This window comes from Castor canadensis, chromosome 7 (genome assembly GCF_047511655.1).
Source record: "Castor canadensis chromosome 7, mCasCan1.hap1v2, whole genome shotgun sequence".
NCBI lineage: Eukaryota > Metazoa > Chordata > Mammalia > Rodentia > Castoridae > Castor > Castor canadensis.
Genome location: NC_133392.1, coordinates 7,467,187 through 7,487,244, shown reverse-complemented (window position 1 = coordinate 7,487,244; position 20,058 = coordinate 7,467,187). Strand labels below are relative to the sequence as shown.

The 20,058-nt window shown below is 50.1% G+C and overlaps 1 protein-coding gene across 16 annotated transcripts in view; it reads right to left on the bottom strand.

Moving 5' to 3' along the window:
- Ctbp2 (C-terminal binding protein 2) overlaps window positions 1–20,058 on the bottom strand; it is a 148,410-nt gene that overhangs the window by 16,714 nt on the left and 111,638 nt on the right. The window contains exon 1 of one of the 16 annotated variants that reach the window (XM_020157873.2): window positions 9,856–16,638. The exons of the other annotated variants lie outside the window; for them this stretch is intronic. Within the exon in view, the coding sequence (XP_020013462.1) occupies window positions 9,856–11,533 (1,678 nt within the window). The 5' untranslated portion in view covers window positions 11,534–16,638. Of the gene's footprint in view, window positions 1–9,855; window positions 16,639–20,058 lie in introns of those variants that run through there. 16 annotated transcript variants of the gene reach the window in all.

Here is a 20,058-nt window from a genome sequence, read left to right as displayed (position 1 = left end):
TGCTGCTGCAGAGACCCACAGAATCTTATCCCTGGGGTTTCCCAGTGAGACAAGTACCTCTTCATTCAGCAGCTAGAGTGCCCTCAGGTAGCAACTCCTGCAGGGCATGCCCACCAAGTAGGGACTGAGCTGTAGGCAGTACAGTTGATGGAACTCACTCCCCTGGGTGGGTTTTCTCATGTAAGGCCTATAGCCTCTTCATCCTGTAGGCCAGGGTGAACTACGAAGAGCCTCTTCCAAGACCTGGGAGGCTAGAAGGCTTCAGGATTCTGATGAGGCCTTTTGTTCCCCTCTCCTCCGTTCCCCTATGAATGCCCACTGGATCCTAAAGTGTAGGTCGGGTTGCAAATTATCGCATAGGGGAAGTGGGGTCTGTGGGCACAGCACAGCCGGCTGACGTGCTGAATGGAGCTCAGGAATGCCACACCACCAAGCTCTCTTAGGACCTCATGCAGCAGAAAATGACTGAACTCACCACCTCCTGAGGTGGCTAGCCCAAGGCAGGTGCTGGGGAATAAGAAGGGACAAATGCTTTTGAAATCAGCAAGTGTCATTATCAGCCACCACAGGTATTGTCCCCACTTTCTCCAGTGATGACAACTGGGACGAGAGCTCTCTGGAGGTGCCATGCCACCTGTTCTCCTTCCTATAGAGATCAGGAACGGAAGTGTGATTTGGTCTTCCCTGGTTAGCTACGAGTGTACCCTAACCATGCACTTAAAGCTGGTCCATGGTAAAACTGTAGGGGAAGATGGGTGCCAGGAAATCTGGGCTAATCAGACCCTAGCAGGCCAGACTCCTACAGGTTAGAGGGTCAAAAGTCTGAGATCTGGGCTTGAGGACCAGTTATCTCTGGGTTTAAGTATAGGTGAGGCTCAGTGATATGCTTTCCTGCTTCCCAGGGTGAGGGACAGGTCCCTGGAGTGGGGGGTGGGTTCCTCTGTGAACAGAGTGGGGGACCCTTTCACATCTGTGAGTCTCCTGACCAATCCAGACTCCTCCAGAGGAGGTCTGACGGTCCCCGATTGCTGTCATACCCAGAGTCCCTGACATGCCCTCAGATTCGAACACCTACTGCCTGTGCCTCCGTTATGTGCTCTCCTCAAGTGGCAGCAACCCCAGCCTAAGCTGAAGACATGATCCTGGGGACTTTGCCAAAGACATTATCTCAAACAGCACAAGCCATAGGATGAAAAGGGCCCTGGGGAAGGCACTTGTGGAGCCTCAAGATTCTACACTGTCACTGAGCACAAATCCAGGCTCGCTGGCTGACATATTGCTCCTGGGGGCTTGCTTGACCACCGTGAGGTCAGTTGTGGGCGACCTAGGCCTGACTATCCAGGCAGGTGCCTATACGGAGCCCATGAACCTTGAACAATGGAATTCTGAACTTGAGGGCCCAGATCTCAAGGTCATGCTCATTGAAGACTGCCGGAAAGACACTAAGACACTCCTCTCTGCTTACCCTTAATGCAGATGAAAGGCAGCTGTGCTCAGTCAAGGGGTCCCTTGGAGGATGTCTATGGGTTACCATATGTCCCTTTCCTCAAGCTTTCAATCAGTTTGCAGGAAAAAGAGGTGCCCCATGTTCCTCGGCAGGATGGTCTGGGTGATCTGAGCTTCTATGGTTTTGTAGAATAGTGCCGAGAACATTTCCGGGGCACCTCCTTCCTTTACTGTCACAAGACTCGTTTACCAGGTGTTGACTCACAGAGGTCAACAAACAAACAAAGTGGAAACAGGTCTCTTAGGTGAGTGGTCAACCACAGATGAACCATCCACCCCTGCAGGGGCCAGGGTATAGGTTCACTCTGAAACACACAGGGATGACAGTCTTAAGGGCCATAAGCAGGAAACACCAAGTCACAAAGCAGAGCCTCTGCTGTGGGGTCTCTGAGGAAGGCTTGATGGTCGAGAGCCATATTCTTCCAGGCCTCCAACTCCTTCCTCCCCTCTGCTAAGCACCCTGGCCCTGTGAGTAGTTTTCAAGTATTAAAAATGTCCCTTGGCAACAGAGATGAGTAAGAAAAACAAAATGAAAGGAGGGGAAGAAAGGAGAAGTGGGATGCCAGAGGAACCTGGTATTGGCCCACTTGCAGGTTGGGTGGGATTCTGTAAGAATCTGGGAGAGACCACAGGTGGTGCTAGGAAAGTGCAGGCTTGTCAACTCTGACCTCTCTCCATACCGAAATCTGAGAGCAAACTCCTGTACCCTGAAGAAGGGCTTGGGTACAATCTAGAGGGACAGAGGGGAAGGTTAAGCAAACCAGGCCAAGAAGCAGCAGCCACCACAGGGAACCTGGGGGTCTTCTAAGCGATACAGGCTGCTGGTGTAAACAACTCCTCCCATGGGCTCCCATTGCCAAGCTCCCGCAGGGGCCACAACTGACTCCTGTCAAACAGCAGAGCTGCCCAGGTGTACCTGGTGCTGCTCAAGTGTTGGCTTGACCCTAGGAAACAACAACATGACTCTCAAAAGGGGCCTGAAGAGCCTGGCAAACCCACCTCATTTTTTTCACCATATTACCAGGGCCAAATGCCCGCAAAAACAAACAGTGCTGTTCTTCCTTAGCTATGCAGCCTCCAGTGAGAGAAGACAGGAGCCCTATGCTTTCAGCTCACTCTCTTTTTCACATGGTCCTAAAATCCAAAAGGAAAGTGAGTCTTAAGGCCCCTTTCACAGTCTCGCTATCTAGCAGGCTGGTGGCCAAGAGCACTGCCCTTGAGCCCTGGAGAAGCCAGGAAGCTGATTTTCCCAAGCACAGCAGCTGGTCAGAAGCCCCTCCCTCCTCCTTTCCTCTGTCACTTTTTCTTAAAATCTGATGACTTCTAAAGTGTTCCAGGCTCAAAGCTCCATTTACAGTAAAACATTAGAACCCATCGCAAGTCCCATTTATTCCTTCATAGGAAAAGCACTTTAGCAGAAAAATCCCCATGGGGAGGATGGCTAGCCTAGGTTCAGGTCAGCGTCAAGCAGTTACAGGCAGGATAATGGACAAGCCATGCAAGGCAGCTGGTCCATTAGGCCATCTAGCCTGGGGGAAAAGGGGAGGGTTAGATGTGAAGGGACACCTGTCCTGCCCTGCCAGGTCCCCAGCACTGCAACTAGAATGAGACCCTGGTGAAGATCTAACAAAAACTGTAATATAACATTCTGGCAGCTATCACAAGGCGGTGGAGGCCATGAATGTGAAGGTGAGGGATGGGGGTGGGACTGAAAGAAAGCCAACAGCTAGCTGGCTGTGTGGCCAAGGGCAGGGCTTTACCTTGGGATCACTCAGAAAACCCTCTCTGAGCAACAGGTCTCACCTTATGTGTAATGTGAGTCTTTTAAGTGATGCCAGGAAGCTCACAGAGACATCCCACCTGTCCTTGTGTACAAGTCCAGCCTCATCTTTCCCCACACTTACTTTTCTGTCCATTTAATGTTGGCCTTCTGTGTGTTACAGCCATTGGTAACAGCTATGTACAGGTCCTCATGTGATGAAGACCATCTCACTTAATCACATGGGGGAATTCTACGTTTTCTAATGTCCCCATATCACGAGGGGTGGGGATAATGTCACCTCAGGGCCCCTAGGGACTCTTGCTGATGCAGATCTTAGCTTTCACTCAGGCTGAAAAGTTGGGGATGTTTCTCCAACTGGACAACATTGCTGAATTATGGATTTCATAAACCTACAAAAGTCTTCCATTCATTCGTAAGAAATCTGTGAGAAAGCTTTCTCTGGGGGAGAAGAAAAAGAAAACAAAAACCAAAAAATGGGCTCCCAAACCCTGAAAAACTTCCCTGTTAGTACTTGTGGGTTTTTTGCCTTGAAATAAAAAAAATCTGTTTTGAAGGTTAGTTGCCGTAGGTCAGATCTCTGGTGTGAGGCTCTACCATGGGCCAGCCTTGCCCAACTCACAAAGTGACTGGCAGTGGGATTATGGTCAGCCTTGTGCAGCAGGATGGGACTGTACCCCACCTTGGGCCACCTGAACAGCTCAACTCAACTTGGACAAAGACCTCAACATCAGAGATTCTAAACCTCTTAGAGGAAGAAGAGCGCCAATTTTTCAGTGCCCTGGAATAAGCAATGGGGTGTTTGATATGGCATCAAAAGCACAAGTGTCAAAATAATTAAACAAGGCTTTAGAAATAAAACGAGAACAACCAAAGGGAGAAAACACTTGCAAATTGAATGGCTAAAGTCAGGGAGGCCCTTCCTATGGCCAGTGACCCAGGAAGACTCAAGCGTCCAGGCTGACAAGATGGACTGGAACTTGGGAACACTGAAAAGCAAGAGTCACAGTCACGTGAGGACTGAGGCCCTGTGCTGGCTTTCACCCTCCACAGCCTAAGAAACACAAGGGGCTGTGGGTGGACTTGGGCCCCTGTCCTGGCTATGCAGGGCTTCTGGGAAAGTCTGACCTGCATCCTGAAGGGACTGTAGCCTCTTGGTACGATTGTGGGTGGCAAAGATCTATGGGGGTGTGGTGAGAAAATGACCCCGTTTTCATTCAATATGAATGAAAGCCACTCTGATGGGCTGCTACCTGGAGGGCAGGGCCTGGGACAGGGCCCCATCCATCTTAGGTGGATACCCAGCAGAGAGGGCACACTGGCCTGGTGACAGGAGCTTGGGTAGAGGTGGCAAAGCCCCAGCAGCAGTCTTGGCTAACTTGTCTTCCTCCCATGAAAACATGGGTCAGTTCCTGTGAGCTAACCCCATTAATTACCTGCTGAGCTCTATGCCATGTGAGGCCGCGCACGTAAGATCTCTTTATCCCAAAGGCCTCACACACGGGTCTGGGAGGCAAGAACTGTGGCTGATGCTGACTCCCAGGTGCCCATGCGCCTCCTTGTGCAATCTCCAACCCTTGTCACGGCACAGGGGGTCTGAGCCTTCAAGGGCAGTGGCTTCAGGAAGTGGAGATTCCCTAATACTCACGTGAGAGAGGGACATTGAGCTCTGACAGGACGTAGGCATTGAAGGGTGGCCCTTGTGCCCACCCAGCAGTGGAGTCTGCTTCTGCAGTCAGACCTGCTCACTGTCCCACTGCTGTACTTAGCTCATCCTGACTGTGTCCTCCATGGACAGAAATCCACACCCAAGGGGCAGAGGAAGCTGCTGCGAGGCATGCATTCCTGGAGACAAGACCAGCTTCAAACCAAGGGACAAAGAGTCCCTTGGAGACAAGACCAGCTTCAAACCAAGGGACAAAAATGCTGCTAAGAGTATTTGCAAAGTAGGTCTGGCCCAGGCCAAGGCCCAACAGGTCTCCTGGCATAGAGGTTCTCCTTCCTCTTCTTCCTTGCCATAGCCAGCGAGGCAGTTAAAGTCCTCTTCCTTGACCAATAGAGGAACAGCAGCTCAGGGAACTTGACACTAGCTAAAAGAAGCAGTGAGGGGCACCCTACAAGCCATGCCATGAGCTTAAGTCACACTCCTGAGTCCACTACCTTTCCAAGAGCCTGGCTGGGGAACCATGAAACTTGGCCTTGGTCTGATATAGTGAGTAACCAGATAAGGGTGATGCCAAGTGCAGTCCCTGAGTTTTGTTTTGTATGGGTGGCACAAACAAATTCCAACTATTCCAAAAATGTCAACTTCCACCTGGGAGGCAACAGCAATGATCAGGGTGCCAAGGGCCTAGTGGGGTTGACAACTGTGGGAGCCCCAAGTGAACTCAACCCCTGTACATGGAGGACAGCCTGAGGCTGATCTGTAACAGTCAAGCAGAGAGCTAAGCACTTCTCTGAGACCTGCCCTGGTGGGAGGTTCTGCTAGCAAGCCTTGGAAACCTATGGCTCTTCTTTGTTATGGAAGGGAGGCATTGCCTAGGACAGGACTCCACCAGAGTTGGGGTAGAGCCCTGCCTGTGGGGCCTTGGTCAAGTTTCCTACTGCCTGACACTGTGATGTCTACAGCACGCAGGTCTATGTTATTCTCTAAGAGGGATGGCACAGGCATTACAGAATACCAGCCCCGCACTATGGCTCATGTATGCAGCCCATCTGCCACCTGCTGGCCCAGGCCAGGCTCTTCTCCTTGTCTGGACCACAGGTTAGGCTGTGGAACTGATTATGGATGCTTTTCCAAGCACAGGAATAACCCTGGTATCTCAGCCTGGGCTCGCTACATGTCACATTAACTGTCCTTTTATGTTATAACCTTTTCCAGTCTATGTATCTGCCCAAAACTATACCTCCCCAAGAGATTGCTATCCTGTGCTGCATCTCAAGAAGAATCAAACATTCCTATGCAGAAACCAGCCAGGATGAACAGGAGAATGGCAAGGCAAAATGTGGAGATATTCCACAAAGAGAACCAAGAAGCGTCTCATCCAGACTGGAGAGAAACTAAAGGCTTAGGTCTTGTCCTAACAGTGAGCCCCAACATCCAACCCTGGGTCCCGCATACACCGGAGGCTTTCTGGATGGACAATGAAGCAAGGACTGAGCAAACAACCAGTCCCCAGGCTTGCGTAGTGCCTCTTGGGTCAGAGGTCTGTGCTCAGGACTGGCTGGCCTGTCCAGGGGGTTGGCCGGCCTGTCCTGGGTGTAACTCAGCAGGCACCCCTGCTTCCGGTATACCAGCTGGTCTGCAGGCCAGCCGAAAGTCACAGCTCCAGACTTCTCTTTCAAGATCCTTATGCTCTGAGGTGGGTGAGCCAGCCAGTTCCACCTTTCTCAGGGTGCTCTAGTGCTCTACCTAGGAGTGGGGATGACTCATCTGCTCTGGGGATCCTGGGGCTTCATGAAAACCTTTCCATTATCCCTGTGGTCTGTGGATTTGGGGCTAATCAACCTTCCAAAGCAATGAGCCTCAGTCTGTGTCCAGTCCATACCTCATGGTGCCTCAGAGAAAGAACATCTGAGGAAACACTGGATGCGTTGTTCTGGTAGAACTAAAACTTCTCTAATGGTGAGAATTTCTACCCACGGTGTTGGAATCAACCATTTTAGTGACCCATCAAGCAATGGCATAAGAGTGACCAATTCTGATGACAGAGAGCACCGTCACCACCACTGTCTACCTCCCTATAAATAGTCTGTGGAGTCCTTCTCTGTGCTGAAGAATTCTTGGCTGAGACGCTGGCAGCTAGACTCAAGCCCACAGGTGATTCAGCAATCTAGATGCACAGAGAAAAACAGCTGGAAGAAAAAGGAGACATTCCAGCAAGAGATGGCCAGTGGCTGCATTCCTCACGTTCCTCTGTCCCTCGGCTGAGCCTTCTGCAGGCTGTGCTTTGGAAGATGAGACACGAAAATGGCTGCAGCGCTGATGTTTATAGGATGCTTTCCTCACACCCCGCACAGGGGGACTTAGGCAACAGCAAACCCTTGGCTACGGGTGACAACACGTGACACCCACTGGCAGAAAGCTCTGCAGCTCGTCAGTCAGGTCAGTGTGGGAGCAACAGCAGACCCACCAGGTGCTGCCTGACCAGAACCCATGAATCCTCTGCATCTGCCTGCCTTGCCCTGTTGCCCTCAACTGCAAAGGCTGGCCAAGATCAGCAGATCGGTGCCTCTGGTTTAATATGCACAAGACTGACCAAGATGAAGCCAACGGTAAAACAGCCAAAGCATGTAAAGAATAAGACTAGACACGAACCAAAAAATCCCCAAATAACTCCACAATAAACACACTATCATCACCCCCACCCTCCGAAGGGCACAAGAAAGACAGCCATCTTCCTAGGCATTCCTGGTCCTTCTACATTGGGTGGAAACAGAGTTTGGTGAAATTAAATGAGGATGCACTCGTGCTGGTTGTGCTACAAATGAGCTATGTGGCTGTTATTTCGAGGTTGCCATCTCCTGGCTCAGAGACGAGGTGGGCTGCCCTGCACGGTCCTCAGGTCTCGGGTGTTGCCTCAACACAATCATTACCCCGAGGCACCTCTGCTCCGAGCTGTACCTACAGACACGCCAGCTAGCCTCCTGCTGCATCCTACACACTCCCATCTGGCTGTACATTCTCTGAAACCTGTCACACAAGTGCCATTTACACAGCTCAAAAGCTACCAGGGAAGCCAAACCCCTGCCCCCACCCCGGATAGCGTAGAGTTATAATGCCACACGGAATGCACGATAAGGAACGAGGATGACAACTGCCTCTCTGGGACAGATCATTTGACAGAGAAATTTATTTGCTGGCAGACTTCCGACTGCAGACTTCCTCAGCACTGGCTCGCTGCCATGCAAATGAAATAAAAATCAATATCCTTTGGTCTGCAAAACACTGTGTTAACAGTCACACTTAGATAATATCCCTCACCCCATACCCAAATAACAGGGAATATTTTTGTAGAAGGCAATGCAAGATAAACAGAAAGGTGTGTGTGTGGTGGGGGAGGGAATAAGACAATTTTGCAGGTCCTCCTTCAGCAAAACCTTTCCACGACTTCAATGAGGAGATAATCTTTCTGTGATTATGACCAAACCCTCCCGTTGCTTAGCAACACATAATTAAGGAATATGTTTTCAGATCCGCTTTGCAAGCCCAGCCATTATCAGATGAAATTACTGGAGCAACAAATGTCATCGCCATGCAAATTAGTTGGTTGCAAAGAAAGAATGTTTGACTGTGAGAGGGAAGGCATGGGCCCTCAGAAAAATTATCTGACTTCCCTCTCCGCACACATTGATTTCAAAAAGTCTAAGAAAGTACAAGATCAGACTTCTTAAAAAATTCACGACACAAAACCAGAATCACTAGCAAGAGAAAACGGAAAAATATTCAGGCAGCAAATCGATCTCTTGTTGGAAAAATAAAGTGCCTGGAGCTCAACTCTGTGAAGCATCAGTGGCCATGACAGTCACCGGAGGCTCTGCCACTCCTGTAGAAAACTTCATCCTGCCAGAGCCAGCTCTTGAGACGGTAGCACGGCAGTTTGGGGGGTAAAGTCAGAAAGGTACCTCTTATTTTTCCCCCCATTACCCTCACTCCCTAGTGCCAGACAGTCAGAAAAATACTGCAATTAAAAAGGATTTGTTTTCAAAACTATGTTGGGAGGCAAAGGGGGAAGAAAGAAAACTGGTAAGCACATTTTCAACTTTCAGTCAAGATTCTAGAGTCAAAATAAAAATTCTAACTGTTCTGGGGATGCCAGGCTAGAAGTTTTAAGCACAACGGCTAGTGAAAGACAGACAATGACTCATACTTGGCTCGTGCTTTGAAGGAAACCACCTAGCGTCGTTCTCCTTTTCCTCAACTTGGAAATACATTCTTCCTTACAAGCAAGCAGAATTCCCAACTGTATTTCCAAAGTGAGAGACTAAAACTGTTTTTGAAACAGGGAGTTCTAAGGGATTTCAACATTTTGCTTTGTTTAACCCACAAGTGTGGAAACACACACATTTTCATCTCCACGGTGGGTAATCGCTGCCTTTGATACTGTGTGCGAGCCTGCAGAGGTTCCCACGCTGCGAGGCACACGCACGACACTGTTACAGGAGGCTTTTGATCAAACACTCCTGCCTTCTCCAAAGCTACCCAACGTGAGTCGGAGAACCAGCAGCCCTCGGGTGACGAAAGGGACAGTCTCTTCTGAATGACTTCTGAATGTAGCTGAGAACAGCTACGTTTCACTATTGTAAAGGGAAATCTGCAAATCAGCTTGGGTTCAACTAGGGGAGGGAAGAGGAAGCTAGGCTGGCGGTCAGGCTGACACTCAAATCTGCTGAACCCAGGAGAACCTGTGTCCAGGAGCTAGCCCAGGAGCCAGCCCCAGTGCCCTGGCCTTCTGGCTTAATAGGAGGCATGTGTGCACTCTCCAAGCGTGGCCAGGGGGGACCTACCACCCCATCTCAAATGCCCGCACCCTCCCCAGTCCCCTTGACTCCCGGCCAGGGCATGTTACTTGGTTCTGTTGTGAGCATGGTGGACACGAGGATGGGAGCACCTGTCCGCCGGGCCACCTTCTGGTACGGTGAGTGAGGTGTGTGGAGGCTTTGGCTGGCCAGGGCCAGGGTGGATGGCTCCGTGGGGACACCAGGCTTCCGCAGGAGCTGGGGGCTGCCGTGCGGGCTGGGCAGCGGAGAGGCGGCTGCACTGCGCTCCCGCTTCAGCAGTTCCATGGGCACCGTGTACGAGGTGGAGTAGGCCGTCCTAGGGCCTGGGTTAGTCAAGGCCATCCCAGCCTGCGGGGGGTACGAGGAGCCCAGCCTCACTGTCAGGGCACAGGGAGTAGGAGAGCTATGTCCAGAGTTGGAGGGAACGTGGTGGGCTTGGGCGCCCACTCCAGGGGCCGGATACGTGGCTGCGGTCTCTAAGAGGTGCTGGGAAGGTGCACTGGATGGGCGCCGAGCTAGACCTCCAGGATGGGGGGATGGCTTATGCAGGGGTCCTGCAGGCTGGGGATGCAGGGCTGTGGCACCCAAGTCACCAGGCAGCAGGTCACTTCGTTGGCTGAAGCTACTGGACCGTGTGCGTGGGGGTGGGGGCGGGGGGCCTGTTCGGTCCTGTCTCCGAAGCTGCATCTCGGTCCTGCAGCTGCTGGCCAGGCGGCTCAAGACTCGGGCCTGACCCAGGTTAGGTGCGACAGACTTGATGTCTGCATCCTCCAGGGTGGCAAGGACAGCCAGGGAGTCAAAGCCTTGCTGCAGCAGGGCTGCCAGCGTGGTCTCTGCCACTCCCTCTGTCCGCAGCAGGGCCAGGAACTCAGGAAGCACGTTTCTCTTGCCAGCAGGAGGTCCTTGGAATGTGCACAGGTCAGCTTCAAAATTCTCATAAGCCATCTTAGGGGGGGCGCTTTCCCTTGAAGGCCCATAGCCTCGATTTAGGGTACCTGAGGCTACTCCTGTGCTGCTCTCAGATGCTGGGCCAGGGTCCACAACCAGGCAGGTTGGAGCCACCTGTCTTGCAAGGGCAGAATCACCAGGTCTTTCGCTGACGTCGCTGTACACCTGGGTGGGGGTGTAGGTGGGTGCCTCTGCCCCAAACTTGGAATCTGGCAGTTCCCTTCCATATCGTCCAGGAGATGAGGCCCTACTCTGTGTTCGTGACCCCTGAGGGACCATTTTACCCCCAGCATCTCGGTACAGATGGTTGGAGTCCGGCGGAGCAGGCAATTGGCCTTGTACCTGCTCCCATGGCACTCGGCTGCCAAGCACACCGTAGCTGGACGATGGCCGGCTGACTCCTGGGTCCCGATAGTAGGGAGGCTCCTTAGGCACCCTGGTGCCTCTGGATGGGTCACCATAGTAGTCCTGTGGCAGGAGGGTGCTTCGACCAGACATCACCGCCCGTCTGCTGTCGTAGAAGGTGAAGTCAGGCACAGAGCCCTTCCTTGAGTCCGGAGAGTTACAAAAGGCCTCCCGATGGTACAGGTAGGGCTGGGTGGCCCCAAGGAAGACAGTGTCCTCAGCTCGATGGCTTTGTGGCTCACACCAGGTCCCCTCTCCAGGGCCATATGTCAGAGAGCTTCTCCTCCCCAGATGACGCAGAGTCTCGGCATTCTCCCAAGGGCCCTCGTACCAGCCAGCAGCATCCCAGCTCTGAGAACGGCCAATATTGACGTGCCTGCTGGGAACCGGCATTGGCAGAACGAATGGCTGCAGTCGAAGCAGGGAGAGGCCGTTCTTTATGAATCTTCAGTTGCAAACATCAAAACCAGACCTGGCTGCACGCAAGCCCTTCCGAGGCGGCAGCAACAACCGACTGGGGGTTTCTGTTTCAAAGTACAGCCTCAATTATTAATCCTCTGAAACTTTAGTAGGCAAGACAGCAGCCGCATGGTAACTTTGCCTCACTCCCCAACGGTGGCCTGAGAGGTCTGTCCTGCATGGCTCCAGCCAATAAATGAGGCTGTGCTCAAGCCTGCCGTGGCCCCTTCCCGGCTGCTGTGCTCACATGGACCTCGGCTCTCTCAGCGTGTGGATTAGAAGCTAAATAAAACCCCTAAAGCTTTTGTTCCATGTGACATCTCGTTAGACTGATGAAACTGGCTGCGTGCTCCAGCCAGGCCTCCCAACCTGCAGCTGGGAATTATCCCACACTTCACCTCCAGCTGATCCCTCTCCCGCTCCCTCGCTAGGGTGCTTTTAGGACAAGTCTGACTCCCTCTTCCCTCCCAGGTGTGCTCCCCCGGCATCGCCTCTATTGCTTGAAAGCCACAGAAGCCAAATAAGACTGCTCGGATGTCATTCCAACCTTAATGCCCCCTGATGAAGCATTAATCCAACACGTACAGCTCAGATCAAACCAAGTGTGGGTGGACAGCAAAGTCTCACAGAGGATTCTAGAATGCAGGGTGCTCAGAGAAGGAGGCCAAGTCTGCAGGCTGGTGCTCTGCCACATTGGATACAAATCAAATGGGTTACACTGCTCAAGTACAAATACGTTCTTTACCTAATGATCATAAAACAGATTATTTCATGGCACCAGGGAAAAACAAGTGCATGTGTAACCTGGAATTCATCATTTTAAGACAGCCGCAGAGGTCAGATGAGGAGGAGGATAGGGACCGAGCCCCACTGTGAGGAAGCCAAACCAGGAAGCAGCTGTGAATGGACAGGAGAGGCCAAGGCCAGTGCACACTTACCTGTGACCTCATTGTGGCCTCTGTGCCAGGGGATTCACAACAAAAAGTGGTGGTCAAGAAGCCACACACACACACACACACACACACACACACACACACAAGTCTGGGGGTGGGGTGGGGTGGTTGGAACTGGGGTTGGAACTAGGGCCTCACGTTTGGTTAGTACTCTGCCAAATGAATTACGTCCCAGCCTTGGACCGTGATCCTCCCACCTTCACCTCCAAGTAGCTGGAATTTTAGGTGTGACCCACCGCCTATGGTTAAAAGGTTTAACTGATACAATACACATATCTCAGCCAGTAAATGTAAGAATGCAGAGCCTTCACTGTCATTTCCCAACATAAGATTTAACCGGAATTTTCAACTAAAGGAAAATATAAGTCACTTAAAAAAAAAGAAAAAGAAAAAATAAAACAAAGAAAAAAACCCCAACAACAATTTGAGAAATAGGGTGATTTACTGTAGGTGGGAAAGTAGCCATTATTCTATTTTCAGGAACTGTAGGCACACGGCAATGCCTCTCTATTTCACTCCACCCACCCTGTGCTCTCAACAATACAGGGACAAGCTGTGTTACGTGTCCATACTCCCCAGGAGTGTTACCCGCCCCCAACCAAAGCCAGATCTGCTGTGACCCCTGCTGGACTGGTGAGCAACTAGCTTGAGGAACTGACCCCCATACCACAGAGATGGCTCACATGACACCAAAGACCACAGTCTATCACACAACTGCCATAGCCCCCGTTTCTGACCCAAACGCCAAGTTATGTGGAAAATGCCCTGCTAGGTGACAAAGAGGCCAAAATTGTTTCCCAAACCCCCATCTCCTAAGATGCATGAAGGGGGTGGAAAGAGAGAAAAAAGGAAATCACACTGAAAAACATTGAATAAAATAAGCCTTCTGGTGCCAATTTCTGTAATCTCCCTGCTGGTACATTCTCAATCATGGGCAGAGAGGAATGGGTGGGGAAGATGGAGGAAACAGGCCAGGCTTTACACATGCCAGTATTTACATGACTCCCCCGACAGCCTGAGGACAGGCTCACTGACAGGACACATCAAAAAGGACATGAAGATGTTACAAAGCTCAGAACTAAACAGACACCAGCCTATTCGGTTACAGCAGATGGTCCCCAACACTAAGGGATCGTAGGATTTCTCTTCTTAACATCATTCAGAAACAGGGCAGTACTTCTTCCCATCCAAAAAAAAGAGAGGCCTTGCTGTTAACCCTTCTAGGAATTAACCCTTCCAGGAATGAGGACAAGCAGACAGGTCAGTGAAGGGGCACACCTGTTGTCACCAGCAGGACACATCACACCCTAGGACAACACTAACCCGGTAAATTATCCAGCTCATCCCAGTCTGCCTTGTCACCTCCCTCTTTCTCTTCCAATATTGAGATTTCTGGATGAGGGACACTGTAGGCAGCCACTGTGGGACGGGGTGGATTCCACCTCACTGAAGCCACTGCTTCTCCCAATGCTTGCCAAAGAATATGGCTGGCCAGGCAAGATGACAGCCATAGCCATGACTTGCCCTTCAGCAGGGGCTCCAAAATAAGTTGACAGCCACTAACTATCACTCCCAGTTGTGGAATATCCACTGTGCATGTGGCCCTGAATGATATGTTTTCTGCAACTGCTGCTCTAAATTAACCTGGAAACAGTGCCTGTGGATGTCATCACATCAGAGGCTGTGGAATGCAGGGTGGGGGGTCTAGCCCAAGGTCACAGGACCTGGAGGTGGCAAAGCTGGACAAACCACTTAGGTCTTGGCAAAGAGCTCCCAAACCGGGCTGGCTCTGCCCTTCGGGGGCTAGAAAAGGGAAATTGATTTAACAAAATAATTCTGATATTTCTGCGAACCTGATCAAACCTAAAGGAATTAGGTGTGTCCCATGAACATCAGAAAGGAATTCACATGGGGACATGCTATGCTTCTGACAAAGCCAGCTGGGACCCCAGCCTTCAAATGACAGATGGCAACTGCCCAGTGCTTATTAAACCATCTGCTGTTTCCTTTTCTTTCTTCTTGCGATGAAGAACATGACATGGTTTGGTGTTAGCCTCACGTGTCCCCACTCAGGGTGCAGACAGGTCTTTTCAGATAACTGGGTTAACTCAGGGAGCTGTCTGCAGCAACCCTGTGCCGTGTCTTTTCATAGGAGTAGCTCTTGGTGCCTCACCAGTTACTGCCATAGAGTGTTAAGTCCAAGTTCTAAAATCCAAACAGGACTACAGAGAAGACTGATAACGAGTAGCTCACAAGAAACCTACACTGTTTCACAGATGACTGAGATGGTGTGACGGCGAGACCACGGTGGTGATGGTGATGGGATGTGCTGGTGGTACAGATCACAGTGGAGGACAAGCTCCAAGGTGGTGTCACCTCTGCTGTGGAACCAGAGGTCTGGATTCCAGTCCCATCAACTCCCAGCCAGTTGCACTTGGAAGCCACCCAAACTCATGCAGCCTTACCTCTGCACTTAAACCAAGTATTAAGGCAGATGCTTTCTTTGATAGGCAGACACAGCACACCTGTACCTGAGCTCTCACAATTCTAAACACTGGAAGGTTTATTAAACACTTTGCAGTCTCTCAGAAAGGGCTGCTTTTCTGACAAAGCTCATCTGGTTGAAAAAAAGACGATTCTTTCAATTTCTGAAAGAATAACAAGTCTCATGAACTTGAACTTCAGAATCCCGCAAATACCCTCTCTAAAGGAAATTATATAAAGTATATAATAAGCTTTGGAAAATTAAGAAAGACAACCCAAACTTTTTTTTCAGACAAAAGACATCCAAAGAAAAGCTAATTGTGAAGAAGAGACCAAAAGGTTACCTCAGCAATAGAAGCAATGTCTTCTCAGAACTTGTTCTTGAATTTCCTGTGCAACACAAGGCATAGATTCACAATTGGAGAGAATACAGAGAAGGAGCCAGACAGTTCCAAAAAAGAGGGGAGAAGCAGCAAGTATGGGGACCAACCAATCCCCCACCCAAAGGAGTAGTCTCCAGACAAATCCCCAACAAGCCTTTCATGTCTGATTGGAATCATGAGGATGGAGGGATCCTCTGAGGGTCTAACTGCTTAAAACAAAGCAGAGAGATCAGGCAGAATCCACCAATCAAAGCAAAGCTGAGCTAATGTGATAGTCCCTTGGCCCAGCTGCCTGTCCCAGGAAAAAGTTGTTCCCTGTGTGCATCGGGGGAGAGCATGTCCCCAGGAGGTAGCCAAAACCTGCAGCACTGTGTGGAACCACCTTCTCCATGGTGAAGGACATTATTCCCTGGTCCTCCTCCAACTTCTTGGTCATGAGACCAAGGCAGCTCTGAAAGTGAAGGCGGAAATGAGAACCTCCCCAGGGAGGCTTTCGTACGCTTGCCCAATACCAGGATGAAGTCAAGCCTGGGCCTCCACCTCCCGCAGCTGGTGTCTCCCCAAGGATGCTGCTGAGGTTAGTGGGTTACACACTGTTTTCCGGCCGAGACAGGGCCAAAAATAGACTCGTGACATACCCACTTCCTACTTTTCAATGTGCACAGGCCATAGTAATTTCTTCTCCCTTGTGTTTCTGACAAGTGTTCTGGAGTTTGCATTTTAAAACAGCTTTCTGCCTTTAAAAGAAAAAAAAGCGTCCTATTCTTCTATCTTCCCAATGTCACCCATCAAAGTGACTTAGCTAATGTAACTGAAAAGTGAGGGACCTCAGTTGCACTGGTAAAATAGTCATAGTAAGTCTGGTGGATTTTCCCCCCTTTTCTTGGCTGGATGGAACCCGGGGCCTCTAGGCAAGCACTCCTACCATTCCACACCCCCAGCCCTTTCTTTTCTTGTTGGTTTTGTTATTGTCACTCTGGCTGGGACCCTGTCCCAGACCTCCTGTAACCCAGTATTTAGCCATTTTATGTTAAAATGAAGGCTTGCGCACGGCTGCGGACCCTACTTCTGGGCGTGAGAACCGTGCTGTAGAAATTCGACTTGATTGACACCTGCAGCATTGGCTAGCCCTCACTGAACCTCACTCACCTGGAATGGCTGCTGTAGGTCCCGAAAGCACAGGTCAGCCTCACCAATCTACCTCACAGTGGGTGTCCAATGAAGCTCCTCCCCCTTCCCTGAGAATACCTCCATGCTAACTCTTCTACATGTTGGGCACCTGACCCCCTCCCCTCCACCCCGCCACCCTTTACTCAACACACCCCACTGTTTCATGTCTCCTCCTCTGACCTGGGCTCCAGATATTCCACAGCCTCTTCTTTCCTCTGTTTGGTTTGTTTTGCGACTATCATCTCCATTGACCGAGGTCCAGCTCAGCCCTCAACCAGGAGGCTTTCTCAGTTCAGCCTGTCGCTGTCGATAGTCAAAGTCTGCTATTCTATGGAGGTAAGGAAATCCCCACAGAATCAACCCCGGGCATCTAGCTGCAGAGACAGGCTAGAGTTTCAGCACCAAGTCCTCCAACAGGAGACCATCCCTATGATGTAAAGTGACCTTCCTCCACACACCCTCAAATTTTATTTCACCAGGGGATGTAAATGAACTTACCAAGCATGCCACCATCAGGAGCAGAAGATCAATGGGGATGGACGGGTCCTGCCCGCAGGAGGATGCAGTGTGATAGGGGAAAATGACAGACATGTACACAGAAGCTCCACCCCAGGACCACTTAGCATCTGAATCTGCACAAGCAGCTCAGAACTTCTTTCTTCAATCTGAAGCTGCCCGACAGTGACCTCAGACACGTAGCATAATGAAAGAGCATCAGCATGGAGCTCTGATGGCTACAAACACCTTCTTCAGGACATATAGGGACAAATGTCCACTCCCCCACTTCAGGTGCCAACGAGAAGGGTAAGACCCTGTGCTGGACCCTCTTAGCACATACAGCATTGCAGCCAGACCCTCAGGTGAGTGAGACACATGGGCAGAAGGACAAGAAGCATGGAAACCCACTGTGCCTAAGTGCATATTATCAGCACACGGGATGCTCTCTCCTGCTCCCAACCTCTTCACAGCCCAGCTCTGGGTATTCATCCAAGTTCTTGCTGGACTTGGAGAACCAGAATGTCAGAATGGCACATGACACCTCTCCGGAGATGGAGGAAGAGCCACAGCCAGAGAGGGAGCAAATCATTGTTCAGGACACGTCAAATAATGGTCTGATGAACCTGATATAAGCCAATCAACAATAGAAGTCTCAGTGTATACTTAAATACTTCAAGGTTCTGAACCAAGGAAAGAACAAGAAGCTGGCAGACAAATATATCTTGGGATACTGGTTCACCCCAAATACTTGTTATTAGGTTGAGGACATACCTGAGCTCAGGAACATTCTCTACATTTGTGGGATGCACTGCTGCAGGTCTACAGCTGCTCCCAGACCTACTGTAACCAAGGAGACTATACTCGGTGTATTGGTTCCTCCAAGGAAAACAGATATTTGCTCATCAAATGCAACAAAGAGGAAAGGCACTATGTATAAAGCAGGCTGGGGAGAGAAGCTCAGTGGCTCTGGGGTGCTTGCGGGAGCTCTGAGCCCAAATAGCAATGGAGAAAAGGCCCGGCCGAGAAGAGGGTGACAGCGTGACTGGGGGCTGAGCAGGGTGGTGGTGGTTTAAGACGGCAGAGAGAAGACTGCAATGCACTCCCAACCTCAGGCCCTGATATCAATTCACCACACATCCCTGAGCCTATTCTGGAGCCCCAGAGCAAAACCTAAGTGGTATTAACACATTGCTTTGAGAGACCTGGTGAGCAAAGAAGTCTGCCCATCAGCAAACAGCCAAGTGCAAAAGGAAGCTTACCTTTGCACCTGACAAACGATGAGCAGACACTTCAAACATGAGCCTGATTCTTAGCTGTAGAAGGGAGGGGATGACTAGTGTGGGCAACACTGTGAATGAGCCCAGTCCCCAGGTGCCAATGGAAGAACAGGGTGGGTGTTCCTTAGGGGAGGGCACTGCTCCAGTTCATCTGAAAACTATCCCCAGATAAGGCAAAACAGGCAACTCTTACCACTTGCAAATGGTTGCATTCCTATGTATGGTGGCTTCCCTGCCTTTATGTTAGCAGAACATTGTCTCAGAATATTCATTTGTACTATGGAGTTTTCAGCCATGTCTAGTTGACTATTGTATATTTACACGGCTTATGTAATTATAGATAATCACTTAATTACTGGAAATGTGCATAACTGCCTGATCCCAACATATAATTAAAATGTATAGCAACATTATAAATCCCATTTTAAAAATCGACTTTGGGGAGCTTGAAAAAGATTGAATGGGAATGATCAGAAGAAGTACCTATAGACAGCAGGCTTCCATACAAAGTCCTTTAGAAACCTAACAACTAGTAACTGTGTAATGTAGTCCAAAAAGATAGGTGAAACAAAACAGCTACCCCAAACAAAAGCATCCAGCTAAAAACAATGTAATGAAACAAAAAAGGCTGGCCAAAGTCTGTGGACTCCAATCCTCCTACAGGGAGGAAAAACCATTCTTCCAAGTGGGCTCTGATGGACAGGTGTTGGAAGATCCATCACCCAGTGATGACTGAGTCAGCCCCTCTGACCCTTGGTCTACCTGGGACCACCAGTGCACTTTCCCAGGGAGTGTTCTGATGCTGAACCCATTAAGAGCTCAGAACACTTTCCATGAAAGAAAGCAAAAGTTTGCTCCCACTGCCATCGCCGAAGCTCTTTCTTTGTGACTTCTCTTGACAGTTGACATAGAACAGCCATCCTTCATCCCTCAATTTATTCTGTGCTCACGAGCTCATTCTAGAAGTAAGAAATGTTTATCACCATGCATATCACTTCTTCACCACGCCACACCAGGAATGAGTTACTTCATAAAGAGGACTTACTATAGCTCAGCTAGTAACATCTTTGAAACCGTTTCCCCCCCCTTTCCATATTTCTAAGACATTTGAACAAAATGAAGTAAAATGAAATATCTACTATCCACTCCCCCCACCGCCCCAACTGCACCCTCAACAGCCACAGGAAAGGATGGTGTTTTGTGACTGACTCCACCATAACTCTCATTAATATGGTATAACAAAAACCATCAGCAAAGGTAGGGAACATGACAGGGCTAAATGGCAGAGTGTTTGCTAGTATGCACGAAGCCCTGGGTTTGATCCTCAGCATCACGAACAAAACAACGTAACATTACCAGGCATGGTGGAGCACTTGGGAGGCTGAGGCAGGAGGATAACGAACTTGTGGTCGGCTTGGGATATATAACAATATATTATAGCCTCTCTCAAGAAACCAAAATAGTCATCAGCAGAGCCACTGAGGTGTGGTACAGTTCCTCATGCCCAGGATTGTGGAAACTAATTCCCTGGGTTAAACTTTTGCAAGGTGGAGTCTCTGGTCAATAAGTATTTGTGGCCAAACCAGTGCTAGCATGACCCAAGAAGGTATTCAAACTCTCTGGCTGATGTGTCGATTATGCCAGCAAACTAAAGGGAGGGGACACCAACACCGAAATCATCCGTCAGCCAGAGA